Source organism: Agelaius tricolor, unplaced genomic scaffold (genome assembly GCF_023055355.1).
Source record: "Agelaius tricolor isolate 1412-34295 unplaced genomic scaffold, bAgeTri1.0.p SCAF_10, whole genome shotgun sequence".
Taxonomy (NCBI): domain Eukaryota; kingdom Metazoa; phylum Chordata; class Aves; order Passeriformes; family Icteridae; genus Agelaius; species Agelaius tricolor.
The window spans coordinates 18,145,660-18,164,592 of NW_027269270.1; the positions used below are offsets into that span (position 1 = coordinate 18,145,660).

Sequence of the window (18,933 nt, forward strand, 5' to 3'; positions counted from 1 at the left end):
GAAAGAAATTAATACTAATTATATATACAGGCTAATTAGGACTGCTGTTGAAAGAATGGAGAAGGAAACACTGTGTTATGTCATTGTGGTAGGATGTAGTTGAAACTTCTTTCCACAATGATTTTAGCTACTTTTAGAAAAGATTTATTTTGTGTTTGTAGAATAGCCTTTGGGCATAAAAAAATTCAAAATCTCTTTTAGACTCTATGTAACAACTGATTTTCTTCTATTGCTCTATGTTGCACATCTGTGAATATATTCAATTACTCGAGAAAATATTTTTCTTTTTAAAAACAACTCCTTGGACGAATTAAGATGAAAAACACAATACATTTGGTAATATGTTCTCTCTTTCCGAAATGAATATTAGAAATACTTTTGGAGAATAATCACTGGAGCTGTTTCACTGTTTTCCACTGATTGCTAATAATCTCCCTGCCCCGTGTCCCTTGGCAGGCCCCCGTGGGGTTGGTGCGGAAAGGTTCCCTGCCGCTCAGCGACTCCGCTGCCGTGAGCTCCTCGCTGCGCAGGACCAAGCGCAAGGCACCCTCGCCGCCCTCCAGAGCACCAGAAGATCAAAGGGAAAGCAGTAATGAGCCTGGTAATCTTTTTATGCTGTTTAATTGGAAGGCAACAGAAAGTATAGCTGGCTAAACATTAAGGTAATGCCACCTTATGAGATCAGAACCTCAAGTGAGCAACCACAAAAGTGCAGATGTAAGGATGCGTTTATTGATGTTACCTCACCAGCCGGGGCAGCCTGGAAGCAGTGCCTAGGCAGAGGTGTCCAGGTGGGAACCCAAGTGGGAACATCAGCACCACAGAGCTCAGCCCGTGCCAGATGGCTGCCAAACCTGCTCCCTTCCTCTGTGTCAGGGATTCACACAGATGTATTTGCCACAGTGCTTTGATCTTACCCACAGCAGGGCAGGAGTCTCCAGCATGCCTCATAAGATGCCTTGTAAGTCTAATCACAGGCCCTATGTTATCTGAACACAGGTGTTCCACTTGTCAAACACACAAGATTAAAATGCAATTAATATCATATATGTGGGGTTTTGCACCCCTACTGCAAGTCGCTTGAGTGTGTTTACAATGCTCCTCATCAATCTTCTCTTATTTTCCCACAAGTGTGAGAAAGAGAGGTATTTAGAGCATGCAGATCAGAAAAAAAACCCCAAACAATACCAAATTAATTATATTTAGGTTAAGTATAGAATTGTGTTTATGTTACTCAGATGGACTGCTTGGTGTGGGGAGAAAAGATTAGCTACTCTGGATCAGAGAGAATATAATAGCAAATGAACTGACTAGAAGAATCTTAGAGAAAGTCCACTTGTTTTTTTATAGTTCTTCCATTTGATCAGAAATTCAGTTTTCTGGTTCAAAAATACCTAAGGGTTGAGATTAAAATATCTGGAAAATGTGTCAACAAGAACTAATTGTTTCAGGGGAGTTTATTGAAGAAGTCACTAGTATATATGACCACAATCTAACATTGTATCTAGAACTTTTTTGGTGCTAAAAGTGAGAGGTGGTAAAGGTTGTTGCTTCACTTTTTGCAGTAATAGAGTCAACAGAATCAGCCTCCACTAAAGTGGAAGGAAGAGCCACTGAAATGCAGCCTGAAACAGGTTGGTTGTTTCTACAAAAGTACTGATAAAATTTATTTCCTAGCAAGTTATGTTAATTCATAGCAATAAATTACTATACTACAGATGTGTCATAAGTATAGAACTAATTTTAGTGCTTCAGATCAATTAAGTTTTCCTTTGAAATAAAAATGTGGCTTTCTAAAATAAGAATATTTTACCTTTGTTGTCTACAGAAACAAATACAATATATTTTGTGTTGCTATCTGTGCTTTAGATTTAATAAACTAAACATTATCTCTGATTTCTCTCCTTCCTTACAAGTTACAGAGAAGAACTATGCAGAATTTCTGTGATTTTTTTTGTACCTCATAACAAGCTTTTCAAAAGCTCAAGCCCAGTGTTGTTTTTAGAACCCTGCCTTGTGCTGCCCTTGACCTGCATAACATCGGGGCAGGAGCAAATCTGTGCCTGGCTTTTGGTTGACATCTGAACAGCCCTTGAAAACATAAGTTGTAAATCTAAACTGAATGCATAAATAGCTGTTTATACATTAAATTATTTGTTGGGTATTATGGGAAAAATGTGATTTATGAAAGTATAGCTGTTTAAAATACAATTATTTAGCTGTTGAACATAATGCTTTTTTAAATTTATGCAGTTTGTACTGTGAAGTACTGTTGTTAGTAAGCACCAGACTGTGGGGTTCAGTTACAGTATACAACATCTAGAAGTCTTCTAAAATTTGCAAAAGCTTTTAGAATAATCAGTGCCAGTGCAGTCTAAAAAAATAACTCTTCAATGAATTTTTTAAGAATCAAATATATAAATGCTAAGCCTGTGGAGTGCTACTGTCATTATATAAGGCTAAGCACTCAGTTACTATGCTAGTTGACAGGTATTTTTAAGTAGTTTTCCAGCTGTTTTATTCTGTATGCCAGTTTGGAGTGGTAAAACAATGTACCACAAGAGCTGAAAGTCACCTGCTAGGATGATAGGCCTCTGGCAAAGGGGGAAAAATAAAAAACAGTAATCAGTAAACTTGGGCTTGGTTTGCGTTTAGGGCAATTTATGTAAACTATTGAAAAAGACATAAAGTAGAAACAATATGTAACGTACTAAATGGGAGTGTGAACCTATACTGTGGAGTCTGGGGTTGAAGATCTCACAAAGTTGTGACCTTTCCTTGTCTTAGCTGTTGCAGCAGATGAAAGAGAATAATCAAATCTGAGTGTGTGGTTTGTTTATTAGCACTGAATTTTGTGTGTTGAAAACTGTCTGTCCAAATGCAATGGGTCTAAGATGAGCAAGTTCATCATACTGTGATTTTAAATCAAGTTTTTTTGTTTTCTTCTACTTGTTTCCATCTTAAGATTGTTGATCTGTGCTAGAATTTTTGCCTTTCCCATCACTGTAATTAACAAGTGCTGTGTAGATAAACAACCCTGAACTTCAAAGAAATGGCTTGTTTATTTTTTAGATTTAGAAACTTCTGCTTGAGGCATTTGAGTTCTGTAATTAAATATTTTAATTTAAGCTGTAATGGAAAGAAATAGAAAAAGGTAATCATCTTTACTGGGCTTAGGGCAGTCTATGTTGAGCTCTTGGATTTACCTTTGCAGTTAGTGACAACCTTCAGTCTCTAGTTTTCCTTGTGTCTTCATGCAGTGTCCTTTGCTGAAGACTTAATGTTGTGCAGTTTTTTTTTAATGTACATATAAGTCACATAGCACAGCTTCATTGCCTCTTTTTTTTTTTTTTCTCATGGGATAGTGCTGCTCTCTGGTGGCATCTCTGAAACTGTCATGAGGCCTGTGTATAAAGGCTCCTTATAGTAAAGGCCCTCATGCTGGAGAAACAAACTTAACCTGCACCAAAGTCAGATGCAATACACTTGTCCTATTCCTAGTCTGAAAATTATCTGTGTTTGGGTATTTTTTAAATGGATAAAATAGTTGAGTATCACCCAAATTGCAAAGTTGGACATAATTTTAACTTCACCAAAACCCAGGAGTTCCTTCCATTTGGATTAATATTGCTTTGTCAGGCATCTGGGAAGCATTGTGAGTTTTTGTTTGGCTGTGACTGTCATTCCAGAGTGGTTCTGTTATGCAGTGTTACTTCAGCAAATAAGCAAAAAAACCTAAGCTGCAAATACAGTGTTACCTTTTGCCCTAAAATGAACTACTGCAAATGTTTTGATTTCCCTTGTAAAATGACAATTTTCCCATGGTGTAAAAACTGTGTACCTTGACAAAAGTAGTTTGAAGACACACGTCTACTAGAATAAGCATTGACAGAGGCATTATAGGCATTATAATTAGGCATTATATTAGGCATTATAAACAACAATTCTCTTTATCAATTATAATTTTTGTTCACCTTCCCAAAGTTTAATTAATTATTAGTCTTTACTTTTCTAGGGAAGACAGTAAAACAGTGTTCAAAGTGAATTTTGAAATCAGAGATTTTTAGAAAACTTTCCATCAAACAAATCCCTTGATATAATCCTATTGGTTACAGTATTTCTTAAGCACCTTGTTAGGGGCTGTGGAGTCAGGAGCAGATTTGCATGGTGTAGTCAGGCTTTCAGGCTCTGGTGCTTATGAGCAGGAGAGCTCACAGAGCAGCACCAGCCTGTTCTCTGCTGGGCATGGGGTATTCTTACTGCTCAAAGGAGACCTGCAGTTGGTATCTCAGTCATCAGGGGTGTGTGTGTGTGTTTATATGTATATAGATGTGTGTACTCATCTATAGATCTACCTTCACAGTGACACACTCTAACTCTAGCTATATTGATTTAGGGCTACTTAAAGCCCAGTGACTAATGTTCCCAGAGAATAAACTATATGCAGGTAGAAATGTGATTTATGTTACCTATGGAACTACGGATAAGTTGTATAAGCAATAAGACAACAGTATATAGCCAATATTGCTGTAAGTTCTTCCATGTTGCATGCAAAAGCTATAGACTGAGGGTTCGGAGACAAATCCGAATTTGAAGTGCTCCCCTAGGGAGTTATCTGCATGATATAAGCGAAGGATGGCTTTTAAATGTTGTTTGTGTTCAAATGTATTCAGGTTTTATTCTCCTGCAGCAGTGATGGCCCAGGTCTGGAACCAAACCCAGTAACAGATGAAAATCCACTAGCAAGCAGGGCTGATCTTACACTGAGAGATGAGGTAGAGCATTTCTTAAGAAGTGTGAGGGCTGTTTTTGTTTGGTATTATCCATTTGTAGGTCAGGTTAGTTGACCCCAATGCTTGGGAGTGTTTCTAGCACAGCAAAGAACAGACTTTCACATAGCAGGAATGTCAGGAATGTCTCCTACCAACCCAAGCTAAGTTTCCATCCCAGGAGTATAGATACAACTCAGCCTTTGTTACAGTTGTCCCCAGAGGAAAAGCAGCAGAGAATGCCAGCAGTGCCTGGGCACAAAGCCATAGCAGCTCCAGAGTGCTTCCATTTCTCTTGTCAGAAGTCCTGGCTCTTCTTTGTTGTCTAATTCAGGTTTCCATAGAGCATTTAGACTGAAAATCTCAGTCTTTGTTCCTGTTGTTGGTGATGGCTCAGGCCCGTGGCATAATAGGTCTCACCAGTGAAGGAGGCAATGTTCTAGAGAGCCAGTTAGGGCTGTGGGATAATCTTAGCCAGTTCAATGTTTGCTCACATTCTGTTATGCTTTGTTTTTTCATTTTGACAGATATATATTTAACTTGTCACACATGAAATGATACTGCCATCACCAAAATGATCCCCCTAAGCATGAGGCTGCTGGGAATGAATGTTCCCTAGGTGGAAAAGGGGTTGATGGACAATGAAAGGAAGAGAAGGCCCCTATGACTAGTAAACCTGTACGAGTCCCTGTAATACCAATGCGACATATTTGTATGTACCTGTGCCAAATCCACAGGAAAGGAGCTCACCTGCACCACTTTTGCAGTCTTGCCTTTCTTTCCTTGGGGCTTTAAATTGCCTCTGCATTCAGCACTATGGCATGTGTTGATCATATTGCTTAATGTGTAACTACAAAACACTGTTACAAGATTGCAATATAAAACTAAAAATTAAACAGTAAAATATTTGGCTTTTGTAGTTTCTCTGTAACTCTGAATGAGTATCTTTGGTATTACTGAACTCTTGACTAATGACCTTATTGTAAACTCCAAAGTTTCTGTTTCGTACGGAGCCTTCGTCCAATACGTACATTATCTTATTACTTTTCTATAACACTGTGCTTCTCTAGAGGTACTGGAAGCATTTTAGGATACCAGCTACTAAGAAAGGTCAATCTAACATTTTTGTCAGTCTAAGTTTTTTTTTTTTGGTACTCTGGGATCTGCAAATTTCCAGTATTCCTTTTTGTTTTCTTTGTTGACTTTGGTTTACACTTGGAAATTTACTGATGCTGCTTAGACTGAAGCCTAATTGTCCAAGTGCAAGGCTTGTCCCTAACAGGTGTGAATGCACCCAAAGCTGATGGGAGTACCCTGGTCAGGTGTATTTATTAATTCAAGTACACTGATTTATCTGTGTCCTAATCCAGCAACTCAACCTTTTAGTTGAACTGTTGTCTGGCTCCAAATGGCAGTATTTTAGCACTTTTCTATGGATTAGCACTTTTCTATGAACTTTATTTTTGTACTGTAACATGAAGCACTGCACAAGACTAATACACTTAGGATGGTTATGGGAAATTTTTCATACTGGTGGTGAAACTTGTTCAAACCATGGACAAAATCGGTATTTTGGTTACCCTTTATTTAGTTCTTGAACATTCCTACTCTGATATAGAGGAACTGTGTGTTTTAAAACTCACTGGAGAGCTAATGGAAGTACAAGAAGTCTGAGTAAAAGCAACTGTCCACCTCCATGAAATTTGGGGTTATGAGATAAATGAAAATATATGTAACAATCCTAATTCAATACTTGGGTTAAATATGGAAAATGTTTTACAGTAGATGCAGAACTAGATGGACAGTAGCATGGTGATCAGCATATTCTTGTGTCGAGAGAGAGAATTGAAAAGAAACAGAGAATTCTGTGAAGATTGAATGGATCTCTTAAATTTTAATTTTTTTTTTTTTTAATTTACCTGAATTATGAAAAAAATCCGCTTTTCTTCTTCAAATTATTTAGGCTGCCTTGAACAGTCCCTTTTAATCTACAACCTGCATTGAGAGCTGTGGGTTGGTTTGGGCTTTGTTGGTTTGGAGGTATTTTTACTTTCTTTTCCTTTCTTTTGTGTCTGTAGATGTAAGGAGCTCAGAATGCAACCTGGAAGAGATTGATGAAAGGGAGGAGATAGGTGTGCAACAGGGAGAGGACAGTGGAAGCACCAACACCTCTCCTGGGACAGGAGAGGTTACTGCAGCCTTCAGCTCTGCTGAGGTATCACTGGGAAATGACAAAAATGATCCTGCTTCATCAGCTCCTGCTCCTGGCAGTGTTCCCACAGACAACGCGCAAAGCTTCGAGGAAGAAAAACAAGAAAATATGAGCACAGATGGCAAGTAAGTACGTTTTGTGACAAAGGAAGGAGCATTGGGGGGACAATGGGGGAGGCAAATAAAATACAGAGTGCTGTTTCATTGTGAAGCACAGAATAGAGAATTGTGAGAGAGGAATGAGCTTTAATATGCTTAGCTTTCATTGTAGCGCTCTTCTGTGCACAGTAATTCATGCAGCTTTTCAACAAAAATGACAATGAAGTGTTCTGCAGTTCTGTTTAATCTTCCCTTTCCCTACTACTCAAACAGCTGGAGCCCAGAAAAGCTGAACCCAGCTCTAAAATGTCCAGTGTATTTACTAGAGCAGAATGCTGCAAAAAAATTTGGATTGATTAGTTAAATAAAAATGTACCAATTCATTCTTGCAGATGGGGGAAAATGGATACATCAGCCATTTCTGTTCTTTTGGGCATGATTCTTATTGCTTGCATATTTGTTTTGGCTTTAATTTTTATTTTCTCTTTTCCTTATATGTGGTCTTGACCTGTCTCAATCCATTTGCACTCAGGAAAACAAGTTAATTCAGCTTTTTTAAAGAATAAACACATTAGTTTCCTTAACCGCTCTTTTTCCCTTCTGGTGATGCTGTACCTTTGCCCTTCAGCATGTTTGTTAAACTACCTGACTCAGCAGGTTTCCGACATGAGTTAGTGCCTGCTTGAAATAAATGTTGATTGTCCAGAGAAGTCCCATTGTGTTAATGTAATTCACTATTTCTCTGTTCCCTGGGGCAACTAAGCTGGCTACTGTTCCCAAATTAAATTGAAAGAACTATTTCGATTATTGTATTGAAGCCAAAACGTGTGACTGCCCTAGTAGCCAAGAACTTTCAAGGTAGTAAAGGAAGGTTTGACTTGTTTTTGAAGGGACATTTTTGTCAGTCCAAGGCCAAATGTGGCTTTGCAAAAATCTTTGATGCTCTGTCCTGGTGAATATTGTCCCAGTTGCTTGGGTGTTTCTCCTCTTTATGGATCTAATAAATTGTCTTCAATTTGCAATTTGTCAGGCCTATGTTATTGGGCCAGTTTGCCTAATTGTCCAGGGGGTTTTTCTTTCCCGTCCACCCTATGAATTGGTAGTGACCTTTCATGTCTTTCATGTCTGGTGATGATCAGGTAGAAGGTACTGCACTCTGGCTTTAGACTTGGCAGTTGCTTCCTGAAATATCTTGGGGATTCCAAAATGAGGAGTGGGGCTTCTCTGACATTATATTTCTGGAAAACTTTAGATAATTTTGATCTTATGTATAAGATCTAGTTACTTTGAGAAGTGTTTCTTTTTAATACAGCCTAGGATACATGCAAAATATTCCAGTCAAAACCACTAATTTCTATAACGATACTCCATGGTGTTATGTGGCTTTTGGATTTGGTGGGTTTTGATTTGATTTTTTTTTTTTTAATTCCTATTAAAAATCTAGTTCAGCCTGTTGTTAATAGATTTAGCTCAGTCACCCTTCTCTGTTAAAAGGAATGGAGCTAAGCAAGAGAACGGAGTGCGGGACTGAGCTTTAACTTTCTTCTAGCAATAATTTTGAGAGCATATGCTCCTGTTCAGCAGTTTATGGGACACTTACAGTGTGTTTGGGACTACACAGGCAACACAAGCATGGATGGTTATTGAGAAATTTATCATCTTAAATGATTCAAAGCAGATGTATCAGCTCAAAGCACTGGTTCTGATAACTAATGCATTTGATGTGGCAAATAATTTGGAATCTTTATAATGCCACTATTTCTAACTACATATTATAAAAATACCTTGAATAAAGTTGGAAGTTTTAATAATGTTTTATCAATAAATTTTAAAGTATTTTTGCCTTTTTCATTTACCTTTTGAAGCCAAGGACTTAATATGTCCCCCCCACACCCAAAAAGATGAGGTTTTTATTCAGAACATTTGCAGTTCTCTTGTCCCAAGAGAAATAAGGACAATAGATATTGCATGTTTTCCAAGATGTTTAGAATGCAAGTAACATGTTGTCTGTGTGTTTCTTTGCTGTTCTCAAGGTATTTCTTGGAAGGGACTACTTTGAGAAGTCTGTACTGCTCAGTTCATGTGTTCATACTCAGTCAGTGTCTCATGCAGCATGCCGGGGACAAAGTCAGGGACACATTTTAGATTGAGGATGTCAGGAAACTTTATATGAGTGAAGAACCATTGTGGCTTCACTGGAATGGAGTTGCTATTGGAAAGTGGGTTGTTCAAGCTGCACATGTAAACAAAAGGAGGGGGAGAAGACAAGGGAAGACTGATCATCTGCTTACACAGAAGCAAGTAGAGCTGCATGTCATTTTGGTAAAATATCATGGCAGCATTTAACTCTTTTTTTTTTTTTTTAAATTGGTTCTGTTGAGTATTCCAGTGTTTGGCAGAGCGGTTCTGTTTTGTCCATCTGTGTTTGGAGAATATTGCCAGTTCTCTTGCATCATTCCTTCTGTTTACTGAAATGAATGATACCAGCATATTTAACGTACTGTTGTGCTTTGCAGAGGACTACAGACTAAGATAAGCAGTGAGGATGCTGGATTTCAAACAGATAGGAAGCTTGAAATTTTAGACCAAAATAAAAATGTTGGTGAGTAGTTCCTACTTGTTGTTGATACTTGAAGCTTGAACTTTCCTATTCCTTTGAAGAAACGGCTATATAGTCAACTCTTGGATTGTTATAATCAGATTATTTTCTTTCCACTTGCTCTAGCTCTAGTGTGTTTTCTTTGAGATGAGGTGACAAGAATTGGCTGCAGTTTTGGGGTTTTTTTGGGGGTTGTTTTTAATATATTTTTGTTTTAGCAGTAGTCAAAGCTGCCTTGTGCTGTTATAGGATGGTGTGGGTGGGACAGTGCTGAGGAGGGGGAAGGCTGGACACAAAGGCAATCCTGCCACATGGGGTGGCATGGCTAGCACATCCCACTGGGGAAGAAGAAGCCATCAGTTGTTCCTTACTTATGAAATTAGGGTGAGTTTTCTGCATAAAAATGCAAATATTTTTAAGCACAAGTAACAGAAAGTGGCACACTGATCTGAAACAAAATTACGACATCCTGTGCATCTAATGGGCCATAAATTTCTCTGTGGACTTAGTGGCCTGACTGATTTATTTTGTTCTTTTGTCACACTGATTTTCAGATTTATATATTAGGCCTTCTATAGTCTTTTATACTCAGTGCACCTCTGTTAATAAATCATAACAGCACAAGTCCTGTTTATATGTGATATAAATTTTAACTACCATTTTATAGCATACATGAAATGAGGCTTTTTCCCCCTACAAAATACCACTCCATATGAACTATTCCTGAAAAATCAATTTTTTACCAATATTGTGTTTAAAAGAATTTGACCAAAATATTCATGTGTTTGGGAGATGATCACATGTTTAGTCCAGAGGTAGAAAATTGAATTATCAGACCAGCTAAAAGGTAGGAAAAATAGGTTTGGCAAATTGCTCTTGTCCATATGTTTTTCAATTGTTTCCTTGTACAAATACATGAGGTGTACTTGACAAGATTTGTAACATTAAAACTTAAGAACAGAAGCCACAGATGTGTAGAACTAAATAAAAATGCATCTAACTCAATATTGAATAGTCCTTGAGGTCTTGAGTCACTGATGCCTATAAAATGAACTGGAATTCATTAGCAGTTTTCAAATTGTTCTGGAATAGTTTTTTCTACTAAGTTGATGCATGGCATCTGTAACCTGTTTATTAAGGAAGAATACTTGAGTTAGAATGCAATTATTTATATTAATCAAATATAAATATATCTTTAAAAGGGTTAGGGAAAATATTAGCATCAGTGAGAAGCTAGTAATTGTTGCTAAATACACTGGATGCAGAGCTTCATGATGTAATAAGGAAGCTTGAATCTTTTTGGCATTTGTATTAATTTTGGAATATTTCTTTAACTTGAAGATCACAGTGATACAAAACTCCTTCCAACAACAGAAGAAGGGAAAGAACTTCAGACAGCCGAAATTAAAACAGATTTCCAAGAGAATAACAAGCTTGAAATTGACAGACTATCAAACTGCCAGGCATGTAAAAATGACATCTCTGTAAGTCATAGGAATTATCCTCAACTGGTTTCAGAAAAGCAAGATGGCAAAACAAATGCAACTGGCTTGGACACAGTAAAAACTCAGGATGTTGGAATCCAGACTTTGGATAGCAATTTGGGAAGGACTGCACAGAAGGAAATTACTGTTCCTCAGGCTGTTGAATCATCCACATTTAGAGAACTGATTCCTCAACACAACAGAGATAAGAACAACTCCCTTGCTCAAGTGATGCATGGAATGCATCAAGAGAGTGAAGATACTTCAGTAGAACAAAATCTTGAGACCCAAGAAGTTACTCATACAAAAGTAATTCCAATAAAAGACCAGAGTCACATCTATGTAAATGGCAGTGATTTTGCTTCACCAGGAACAACTGCTGAAACTCCAGATGACTCTCCTGTAAAAGGTCAGCCTTTTTATAGACCGGACACCAAACCTAAACCCAAACCTGCTAATGAAATTACAAGGGATTACATACCAAAAATTGGGATGACTACTTATAAGATAGTGCCTCCAAAATTCTTAGAAATGATGAAGAGCTGGGAATCAGAAGTTCTATCAGATCATAAGGATCAAGAGGTATCTTCTTTGGAAGACCCCAAAGAAGTCATAGTGCAAACTGAAATTCCTCATCTGTCAGAAAGTGTGGGTCCTTTACAGGTTGGGTCACAAAATGAATCTGCAGCAGCAAATGGTCTGCTGCAGAGAGTGAACAGCATTTCTGAGCATACTGTGACCTCTGGAGGTGAGATTGCTACCGAGAGCAACCAGATGGAAAGAGAGTCTTTCAGGCAGCCTGTCCCACTGAAGCTAAACTTGGATAATACAAATGCTTCTTCTGAGACTCAGGACAAGTCAAATGCATTAAGTCCATTAAGTCCTACCATGAAGCCTAGTTCTTTTTATCTGCAGATGCAGCGAAGAGCATCAGGTCACTATGTGACATCTGCAGTTGCCAGAAGCACAGTTTGTGCTCCTAATTCAATTCAAAATGAAGTTAAGAATACAGAGATGGGTAAAAAAATCTCATCACCTGATTTGACTTCTTTGGCTTTACAAAAAACAAGTAGTCCCTCTCCTCCTGCAGATCAAGAAAAAGTTGATGATGGAAAAATCATTGAATCTTCCACTTCTCCTGTTAAAAGCAATAAGCCTTTAAATGTTCCCTCTTGTCCTCCAGCACCACTGAATCTAAGAACTCTCAGAAATTTTGCAGTTCCAAAGCCATACTCCAGCTCAAGACCATCCCCTTTTGCTCTTGCTGTCTCATCTGCCGTCAAAAGGTCGCAATCATTCAATAAGACGCGTACGATCACTAGCCAGGCGCCCAGAGAGGAATTTCCAGTGGAACTCTCCTCTGTCCCTTCGGCAGCGGGATTCTCCTCAGCTACCTCCATGCCTGAAGTGAAAAGTCCTTCCTTACAGACCATAACAGTGGGGTCACAAAATAGTCTAATGGATAAGGTAAACTTTATTTCTAATACAAATTGACTGTGGATCCAGTGCCATTAAGTGCAACCAATGTAAAGGCTTGTTTCTGAACTGCTTCCTGGCCAGAAAGTGCTGTATTTGTGCAGGGAAAACACCCTGTCCCCCTGGTGTCCACCAGCAGCACAGCATTATAATGAAGTGCAGGAATACAGGGAATGTTAAAAATGAAAGCAACATCATTCAGATGATTGGAGATAATTATTTCCTGCCATAATTAGCATCCCCTACTTTAAAGAACTGTAAATTAAATAGTCATATATCCTGTGTAATACTTATTTTTATGTTTGGAGTGTTTACAATTTGTTCTTTATAGTTCTATGTGTTGGTTTCTTAAATTTAATTCTGAGTGGTATGATCCATTTGGCTTCAAGTGGTCATGCCACAAGCACACTTGAATGGAGCTATAAAGCTTTGCTAGCATAATTACTTGAGAAAGAAACTATGTGCTATGCTGGAAATGTGGCTGATGTCAGAAATCTTGAACCAAGCAAACACTAGAATGGCAGCAGTTTGCTATGCAACCTTGTGCCAGGTTGTTTCAGATTTCCATTTATAACTAATTCAGATGAAAACTTTTTGGCTTCTTTTCCTTCCAATTCCTCCCTTTATAGAAAGACAGCTATGTGCATAGTGAGCAGAAGAGTCAGGCGCAGTCAGGTGCTTCCCCTGACCACCCACGCCCTGTCACTAAGAGACAAACCGTGATGACGCTCCCGCGCGCTGACCCCGAACAGATCCACCAGAGCCTGCTGGCTGCAATCCGCTCTGGAGAAGCTGCTGCCAAATTGAAAAGGGTGAGTTTTCATCATTGCATCCAAAACAAAGAACTCATGGTACTTCCTTCAGAATTACCATACTAATGCCTGATTCTAAAAGCAGTTAGTGTTGGCACAAACTGCTGCCAAGAGGTCTCTTAACAATGGGAAGGGAGGTGGGGAAGAGGGTCAGTTTTGCAGAATAAACTGGTGAATGCACCCACAGAGCTTCAAATGTCTGTAATTTTGTACAGTACGAACGTAATCAAAATCTTCCTGAAATGAAGGTTATTCTAGGTTATCATTAAATATCTTGTCCATAAAATCTGATTTGTTTGTGTTTACATGGTTTGAAAAGGTTTGGCTTTAGAAACCTGCTGAACAGCTTTGTTCTAGACCTGAAGTGGCTACAATCTTTTTCAGACAGATAACACACATTTCTGAAGACAATTTTCGTATTTATTACACTTTATCAGGTCCTTAATCTGTTAGGCATCATAACTAAGATATTTCTCAATCTTTTGTCAGCAGTCCCAGAAGGACCATCTTCCCCTACCCCCTCTGGTTAAAAACTTTCTCTCCTAAAATTAACCTAGATATCCCTCATTAGGTAAAACAGTCTGCATTTCTAAAATCTGTACTGCTTTAAGTATGCAACCAGAAAATCATAGTTTCACAAAGTTTTCTTGACTTCACATTAGTAATTTGCATTCTGTTTTGAGGAATAATTTTTCATTGCAGAAGGTCAAAGAAATTCAGAAGGTTTTTTTCCTTACCTTTTCCACTTGAAATAACCTAATCCTGTGTGGTAGGTGGATACAAGGGACATTTTTGTTTGTTTTATGGAAGTCTGATTCCCTCGGGTCAAAATCTCACAGTGGATGGTCAGATAGTGGAACGTTCTGTTTCATAGGTTTTTGTTTCAGTGTAGCAGTGCAACAGCCTCTCTAAAGCTTGTTAAATCTCCCATCATTTCTACAGTGAATAGGAAGACTGAGTTTCCTGGAAAAGTTGCAAGCATGCTCAAGTAGGGTTTGATCTCTAGTCAGTAAAAATGGTATATAATACACTGTAGAATTGCTTTTAACTACACGTCAGTAATCATATTAAAAACAGGATAAGATTAAGAAAATGCTGTATTGTTCAGAATCCGTTAGAGGTGAAATCTGTTCTACCAGAAATACTGTTTGGATTTTATTTGCATATATTTTTAGGATTTTTTTTTTTCTTCTAGTGCATAATTACATTCTGAATAATATGACACTTCATTTATTTATTCATTATTTTTAATAGAAATGTTCTTAGTGTAGAGTTGACCCATATAGTCTTTATCAGTCAGGTACAAGAATGGCATGGGGAAGGGGAGAGAGATAATGACTGAAATTGGTTTTCCCCTCCCTTTCTCTTCTGTGGGTGGGAGATGTGCTTTGTCAGTAAATTACATGTTGAGACTGGGGTGATGAAAGGACTGTACTTTTTAAGAAGAAATTATAATAATGAAGAAGCTGTAACCGTAAAGAAGAGCACTCTGCAGCACAGAAATCTGAACCAGGCTTAAAAAAACCCCTGGAACACAAACAAAATGCAGTGAAGAACTCACTGAAGTTTTGCCAAGCATAAAATTGTACATGCTGTTCTTTTTGCTCTCAGATTGCATATGCTTTGGTACAGGTATGTCTGACAGCAGAAAGAGATTTCTTTGGCCTACAGCAAATTTAATAAAAACATGGTCTCATTTTATGTTTAACATGGACAACTGGCAGTAGTGGGACAGAGAAATGAAGCATTTTGTATCAATAAGTTATTTGCACCCAAAAGTGCTTTTGAGAATTGAGAGGATTTCTAGAATGCATCCACCTCATAGCTTCCAGTGTCGTGCTGCAGTCAGGAAAAGGAGTAGTAATCTGATCCATTTGAACAATGAGAGATGTCTGTCAGGTACTTGCTTCTCTTTTTACCTCTTATCATAATCTCTCTTCTTGCAGCTCTTGAGAGCAATTTAAAAAATAAAATCCTGGCACGGCTTGCCAAGTTCTTTAATTTTTCACCCTCTGTTTTACTTAATATGTTGTGAGTATACAGTGCTGAGATCTGTGGCCTTTTGTGTTGCTGGTGTTTCCTGTTCAATAGGGCCCTCAGTAATTACTAACTTAAAATGGGTCAAGTGAGGTTTCTTTTTAACGATTTTTCTCTTGAGAATGTTTTTATTGTGTTTAGTAAACTGTGTGCTATGGTATGTGGTTCTCATGGCTGTGGAGCATCTACAGCTCCCATTAACTCCAGCTGGAGCTGTTGGGTTATGCAGTTCCACTGAAAATCAGGCTTTGGCTATCTCTGCTAAAACTTACGGTTTGCTTGTGATAAAAGAAACATTACCACGGTATAAATTGTTAGAAGAGTTAGTAAGAAATCAGGTTTGTTCAATATTTAATAAAAACGTTTGGTTTAGTGATGCTTTCAAAGTATTTCTTTGCAACCAGATGTGGAGAAGGACTAAAAATTATGTCTTTTGAATAATTATACATGAAATTTTTAGTCAGGATAAAATATGTTTCTTAGTAATGTCTTCTGTTTCCTCTTCCTTAGAATATATGCTTAGTTATGAAATCATATAGGAGGTCTTCCATTGCAGTGAGAAGAACAGTAAATGAAATAACATTGTGTAACATATTAGAGAGAGAAAAATCTGGAAATATAGGTTAACATTTCTCTAATATTTTTTTCTTTCTTTTTTTTTTCTTCCCCCACCCTGCCTCCAGGTTGGTCCTCCATCAAACACCATAGCTGTCAATGGAAGAGCCAGGCTTAATCCTTTGTATTCCACAGAAGCTAAGGCTAATCCCTAGATATTATACCAAATATTTTGCACTTTACTACTGCTTCATAGGCCAACTTAATACTAACTACAAATTTTTGAAAATGTAAATGCGAGTATATGTTAATATATTTTTGTCAACGGTAATAACAATTTCAAGCTGGGTCTTTTGATGCCTTGAAAAGATTATTAGAATATGTAAATTATAGTAATATTTTGCCTTTTTATCTTTATAAAGCTGACTATGCTGCTAAAATGTTTTAAGACAAGGTGTAGGTGAGCTTTGCTTATGATAGAATGAGAATTGAAGATTGTTGATTTTAGTCTGGACTGAACAATTTGTAGCACTATGCTGAAATTACAGATTGGAAGAGACCTAAAAGGTTTAGATTAAATAATTAATTTTTGACTGTGTATTACTTTAACAGATTGTATGAACTTAAATATACCACATGCTGCCTCCATATTACTTTATTAAATTAAAATTGTAATTAGTAGAAATCTTCATTCAATGCAAGACTTTGTTTCTGTCTAAAAAAAAAATTGATGTTTTTGTTCCTTTAGCAGACAGTAATTGGGATATGTATTTGGATTTTTTTTTTCATTTTCCTGTAATTGTTTTTTCTGGTAGCACACACACAAAAAATCAGAACATAAATTATTGGAAACTTTTGTACTACTCATAACCTTTTCTTAACAGTAGTGTGACATGATGTTTCTCTACTACTGTTTAAATATCTGTATATAGTATTTACCTAGCACTCAGATAAGCAATAATTTTTGTGAACTAACTATATCTTTAAGTAACCATCAACTTAGAGTCACTTACTAATAAAAAACAAATTCCAGTTTTGATACCTTATGAAATAGAATATTTTTTCACTAGAAGTATAACTAAAAAATGAACTGCTTTGAACTTATTAATATATTTCAATCTTAAAACAGCACAAAACACATAAATCATGCTTATGTCAGATATCGTATTTATAGATTAAGCATTAAATACAAAAATAGGAATATCTATTAAAAGAAAATGTTCGACGTTATATTTTATCTATTTGGAGTTTTTTGTCAAGATTATACATTTTGGGGGAGGGGTGGAAATATGATCACACTCATGATGAAATAGCTACATTGTGGATGCATGCAGCAAGTCCTGGGGTATTTGCCATATTAAAATATTTTTGTGCTGGACTTGATTTAAAATTAAGCAATTTTATTTCGTTTCTATTCTCTAACTAACTATATATATATGTTGTATTTTAGAAACCTTATGTAACTCAGTTTCAGAAACTGATCTATATGTGCATTTTCAAATTGTTTGCTGCCAGGTTTTTGTGCAATAATCTCAAAGAGGTCTAATTACTTTCCTAGTACAGAGTCAATTACCAGTTACAAGTTATGGTGTTGTATAACTTAATGCTGAAACCCTTTAAGGAATGTTTTAGTAAATAGAAATTCATAAAGAGATCTGAAGAACATTGTTTTTCATTGCTGTTCTCTCCTGTTTTCTCTCCTGTATCTTAGTCCCTTGTCAATGGCGTTACCACGTCCAATGTGTGACCACTTCCTTGTTCTTGCCTCCAATCAAGAGTTCATTCTGAGGGTGGGGGAAGCTCACATGGTAGTTCAAAAGATCTGTTTCAGGGTCTGACTGCAAAAGAAAGTTTCAACCTTCACTTGAAAATAGTGAGATAAAAGATATAGGGGCTTTTCTAGTTTCTAACTGGGACTTACATTCTGGATATCACGGTGTCTTGAGGGACAGCCTTGAAAATTGTAACTTGCTCCCTGGATTGTAGTCTGTGCTCGTTGTGATATTTGAAGTCTGTGTTTTAGGCATTCCAATACACCATGCTGATCTTAAACTGCCAGAGAAGGGGTTGCATTGTGAAAGGGTCTTTTCCTTGTACTTTGGGTGTGTGGTAGTTAGAGGTTTTTTTCAAATGTTGGTGTTCTCTGCCAAGGTGACCAAAGTTATTTATTAAAATAAATTTAATCTTCATCTGTGCTAATACAAATATATATGATGTTTCACTTTTTCAAACAAATCAACATAGTCCAATTTCTTATTTTGGGGAAAGTTCAAATAACCATACTTTGTTCTTTTCTTTAGTTTTGACAACAAAACTGTACTACTGTATGCTTCTTAGTCCCATATATTAAAAATAAACTGCCTTTTCATGTGAACTCCTGAAGGCAAATATCTTATGTAACAGAAATTAAAACCACCTTGCTTGAATTTTAGGGTTTCTTCTTTGTGTAACTGAACTTGCTTGATAACTAACTGAAATGTCTACACACGCTATAGTACTGTGAAACTCTTCAATGAGACTTGTGACTAGCTGGCAATTTTGTTTAGCTAAACTTTCTCTTTCCCTCTTCTTCCAACATGTATATGTAAGACATTTTTAAATCTTGCTATTGTATTTCTACAGATGCTTTTTTTTCTTACACTCTTTTATTAAAGTCTACTAGAGAAACTCTTGTTGATAAACTTGATGTGTTTATTCATTATTCAACCATAAAAACATTTCTGCTCTAGAACCTCTAATAGCTATTAAAAAAAATCTGGCCAGCAGTGGCTGTTTGCAAGTGCTAGTGTACTCAGTGTGCTAGTGCTGGTGTACATTAACCACTAGAGTACTTACTAATGGTTAAAATATTTCTAGTTAAAAAATATTTAATGAACTATAGCTGGACCCAG

At 37.0% G+C, this 18,933-nt stretch overlaps 1 protein-coding gene across 3 annotated transcripts in view; it reads left to right on the forward strand.

The window, feature by feature from the left end:
- The window catches only part of COBLL1 (cordon-bleu WH2 repeat protein like 1), a 74,496-nt gene extending 55,773 nt beyond the window's left edge, over positions 1-18,723 (forward strand). For 2 of the 3 annotated variants that reach the window (XM_071435018.1, XM_071435020.1), the window contains exons 8-14: positions 457-601; positions 1,566-1,634; positions 6,848-7,106; positions 9,596-9,681; positions 11,020-12,629; positions 13,268-13,450; positions 16,171-18,723. In XM_071435018.1, coding sequence (XP_071291119.1) covers positions 457-601; positions 1,566-1,634; positions 6,848-7,106; positions 9,596-9,681; positions 11,020-12,629; positions 13,268-13,450; positions 16,171-16,257 — 2,439 coding nt within the window. In that variant the 3' untranslated portion in view covers positions 16,258-18,723. The remainder of the gene's footprint in view (positions 1-456; positions 602-1,565; positions 1,635-6,847; positions 7,107-9,595; positions 9,682-11,019; positions 12,630-13,267; positions 13,451-16,170) is intronic. The other variant, XM_071435019.1, reaches the window with a different exon arrangement.
- Positions 18,724-18,933: the final 210 nt, after the last annotated feature.